Source organism: Populus euphratica, unplaced genomic scaffold (assembly GCF_000495115.2).
Source record: "Populus euphratica unplaced genomic scaffold, PopEup_1.0 scaffold1923.1, whole genome shotgun sequence".
NCBI classification, from domain to species: Eukaryota; Viridiplantae; Streptophyta; class Magnoliopsida; order Malpighiales; family Salicaceae; genus Populus; species Populus euphratica.
Window position 1 is genome coordinate 15433 of NW_011501761.1, and position 4506 is coordinate 19938.

Sequence of the window (4506 nt, forward strand, 5' to 3'; positions counted from 1 at the left end):
AAAAACTAAAATTTTTAGTTTGATGAAGGGATGATCACGACAACAAGAAGAGTTAGAAGAAAAAAAAACAATTCTCTTATAACTTTTTTTTTGCATATTTAGGTTAACTTGAATATGAGTTTAGACCAATCATTTGAATCTTACAGTTATGATTAATTATGTTTCCATTCAAGCAAGGTGAATTTGGTTGACATCCCAATGTTTGGTGAATTAATGAAGCATGATGACTTCTTTTGAGGGATACATATGTTGTATGATGTGTTCAATCTAAAAGCCACTGCCCCTCCGCAGAAAGAGAATTCTTATTGAAAGATTGACAAAGCTTTTGCATTCATAACATTACAAAACTGAAGCTAGAGCTCACGTGGCACAATTCATTTAGTCAAGTGTTCAGTTGATCTTTCTATGCACAGCTATAAAGTTGTTAAGAAAACGTCAAGTCAAGCATGCTTTCTTTTGATTGGTTTTCAGATCTTCCCCAACTTGGAGGATTTATATTTGGAAAGCAAGGATGCATCGGCATTATTGAGAAGCCTGTGTCCTCAAGACTTCTATGACAAACTCAAAGTTCTCAATCTGTTTTGCTTTCATGATGCACATGCAACTTTTCCAATTGATCTCCTTCCAAGGTTCCCTAAAATGGAAAATCTTATTGTGGGATGTAGTGACTTCAAAGAGTTGCTCCCGTCTAGACTTGATGGTGTGGAGAAGCATGCAATAGTTCTTTCATCGATACGACACTTGGAGTTGGACTCTCTTCCTTGCCTAGAGCATTTATGGAAGAGCAATTCCCAACTGGACCAAGCTCTGCAGACTCTTGGAACTCTTGTGGTACAGAATTGCCGCAGTTTGATTTATTTAGCTCCATCCCGTGCTTCTTTCCAAAATCTAACAAATTTGGATGTGCGGAATTGCAAAGGATTAGTAAAATTAGTGACATCCACAACAGCAAAAAGTCTGGCGCAACTCACAATAATGAGTATAAAGGACTGCGGTATGGTTACCGAAATAGTAGCAAACGAGGGAGACGGAATAAAAGATGAGATTGTCTTCAGCAAACTAGAAATATTAGAACTTCATCGTTTACCAAGCCTAACTAGCTTTTGCTCAGAAAAACACAGCTTTGATTTCCCATCTCTGGTAGAAGTAACTGTCAGACAATGTCCTGGGATGAAGTTTTTCTCCAACGGAGCACTGAGCACTCCCAAGCTGCGGAGTGTTAATTTGACTAAAGTAGAGAAGAAAAATCTCAACACCACAATACAACAGTTGTCTACTCAAACGGTAAGTACCGATAATCATTCCAATTTCTATAAACCATGAAATAAGTAACTAGGTATCTAATTTTGCTTGTATTTAACTATTTCAGAAAGCTCAAATTGCTGAAAGTTCATCATCGTAAAAGCTTGAGATACATGCTTGCTCCACCGATGGGTTCGATCCCTGTGCAGCTCCTAGAGTTGGAAGTAAAAGGAGAAAAAGGAAGAAAGGAGGGAGAAGAAGAAGAGAGGAGCAGGAGAAATCAATTAATGATTTTCATAATTCATCGTCAAAACTGTGTAATGTAAAACACAATGCATATGAATATCCAACTCTACCCAAACATTGATTTACAATTACTATAAAGAAATGGTGTTTTCATGTAAAAATATAATAATTGTAAATTTTGTTAATTTTTTTTGTGGTAAAATTGTAATTTTTGGGTTTTTTTTAGAAAACAAGTTTTTCTTATACATATATATATATATATTTTATACTTATTATTTTTATCATTTTATATTTGGTCTATTTATCACTATTTTTTATCTTTATTTTTTTTTATTTTTAATTTCCTTATACTTTTTTTAGAAAGAAATGTTATTTTTTTTTGTTTTTTACACTTTAAATATTTATCACAATACTTGGTTTATCATTTGTACCATTTTTTTGTTTTTATATTTATTCTTTTATAATTTTTTTCTTTACACTTTCTTTTTTTTAAAAAACTATTATATGTAGAACACTTTTTTTTTTATTTCTTTACATTTTATTAACACATGATATTTACTACAATTTATTATATATAAGTATCGATTTTTTTATTCATGATTTTATTTCTTATTTGATGTCAAAAAACATATTAATAACACCTATACATTAATTCTTTTGTGTTAGAAAAAAATTAGTTGACCTAGTAATTTACTAAATAAAATGTATTAACATGAAGATAAATCAAACCCAATAATAAAATCAAATGAAATGTAATAAAATAGTCTTAAGTCTAATCTCTCAATGAAAGAATGATTGGTTGAGTTATTTTCCATCATCTTCAACCATGCATGTGTGATATGTGTCTTGTTGTTTCAAATTTTTTTGGTGCATGTCTCTATTAAAAAGAATTTGAATTTGAATTTGAAAACTGGATGCTAAGTCTGATGTAAATAAAAATACAATAATTTTGTATTTGAACTTTGACTATTTTTACAATTTTAGACTTGCGATTCCAATCCATTTTAATGCATGTTAAAAAATTTGCACTTGATTTATATGCAAACACCAATTATTAATTTAATAAGTAATCAAATAACTTAATGTTTTGAATTCAAAACATAACTTAAAATTCAAGATTAAAGAACTTATATCAATGGAGTGATTCTTGATTTGATTACAACCATATACAAGAAATCCCTGATAATAGAACATGGATTGATATATTTTTGTGTTTTTGGATAAATGAAATAATTACCTATTGATTACAAGCCTAATGGTTAAGAGTTTAGTGGTTATCGTTTATAAATTATTTGCCTATAAATTATCATCTTACAGGATTACAAGCCTACTTGATAAAGCAGATTATAAAATTTCTGTGATTTTGGTTCAATTGCGGGTCCGTTGTCTGTTGTGCTGTCTTCTCCTTCATTTCATGACAACTTTGTATTCGGCAATGGAATTACCACACTATTTTCAACGATAAATATTTTTATTGTTTTCAGATATTTCACTTAGTAAGTAGCAGAAATTTGTTTGCATTGATTCCATGGAACCATTTATGCTCCCTGGCTTGATTAATTAGAAGGCCATACAAGCAAGGTAAGGGAAGAAAGAGGCAAAACTGCTGTGAGAAATGAGGTATCTGAAAACAAAATCATTGCGTGGAATGGTCTAGGTTTTACTTTTTCGCCAAGTCATTGATTCGATGTATCTGGCTCTTTGCTCCATTTTTATCCATGTCTGAACTAACCCTTGATGTGAAAGTCCAGAACACAAATTACAATACATCTGTGGCTTCAGCCAATGCATCAAGCACGCACCCGGGTCAAGGACCACCCCGTTTTCTGGGGTATGTTGTTAGTTATCCTTGCCTGTCTGTGCATGATATATGATCAGCCCTGTAAATTTATCATTTCATTCCGTTTCAAATAAAACAAAATCACTTATGAAACAAAGCATTCTAGGCTCCAGTCTCTTTCCTCGTTATTTGGGAGGCCAGAAAGTGTTGGAATTGACTGGACAGTAATTCCATCTGCATGACCAACTGTTCAATCTTGGTACCCTGCTCTAGCCAACGCTCCTTATTGTCTGCCATTGATTCCTGCCATTCTAGGTGATGATTTTGCAGCTGATTTTCAAACTTTTTTGCAGTGTTCATCCATTACCTTGAATTTATTACCCTCTACCATTGCTCAATGAATCGCACCGCCACTAGATTCGTAGCTCTGATACCAATTGTTAATCTTTGCTTAACAAAAAAGGAAAGAATAGAGAGAACAGAAGAGGAAGAACAGAGAGATAGGAAGAAGTGATTCTGTTATTATCTTTCGTAAACTTCTCTACCTTGTATATTTCCTTCCCATGCATTACATGTTTATTCCAAGAGTCAACCAACTCTTAACTGATTCCTAACGACTTCCACACGAGCTCCTACACCTGTAACTGCTTAAGAATGACCTCTAATTAGTAATTACCACTAATTCCAGCTGTCACAGTCCAACTGTAACGGACCTCCACTTATTTTATGAGCAGCACGTAGATCTTAGCAGCAAGGCCAGCATTCTTAACGTAACCATTGAAAAGAAACCCTCGTCAAATTGAAGTAGAAAAAGCTCTTATTCGAGAAGACATGGAAGATTTCAGCGCCCAGCTGGTGAGTAGAAAAGTAAAACCAGAAACACACATGAAAGGTCTCCCAGAAGCTGAGAGACAACCAAGGGAAGCAGAAGATAGAGTTAGCAATGTCACGTGCTTAAATCTGTCGGCTTCCTGGTGGAACTGGTGGAACTAGTAATTCTGAGATTTCATTTTCACAAACAAGTTTCTGTGAGGATTATGGACATCACCTATCTCCATATTGGTATAATATTGTTCATTTTAGGTTTAAATCCTCATGAATTTGCTCTTAGATTATACCCAAAAGGCCTCATACCAATGAAGATATTTGTCCATCCTTATATACCCTTGATTCTCCCCATTTCTAACCAATGTGGGACTTTGGTCGCATACCCAACAATCCTTCCCTCGAACAAAGGA

The 4506-nt window shown here is 33.7% G+C and overlaps 1 protein-coding gene across 2 annotated transcripts in view; it reads left to right on the top strand.

Annotated features, from left to right (window-relative positions):
- Positions 1–121: 121 nt before the first annotated feature.
- Positions 122–4506, top strand: part of LOC105118400 (uncharacterized) — a 16833-nt gene continuing 12448 nt past the window's right edge. Inside the window, exons 1-2 of one of the 2 annotated variants that reach the window (XR_840939.1) lie at positions 122–1284; positions 1370–1473. Coding sequence is in view for 1 of the 2 variants with exons in the window: in XM_011016345.1 (XP_011014647.1) it covers positions 406–1284; positions 1370–1402 (912 nt within the window). In the remaining variant the exon portion in view is untranslated. Of the gene's footprint in view, positions 1285–1369; positions 1682–4506 lie in introns of those variants that run through there. The other variant, XM_011016345.1, reaches the window with a different exon arrangement.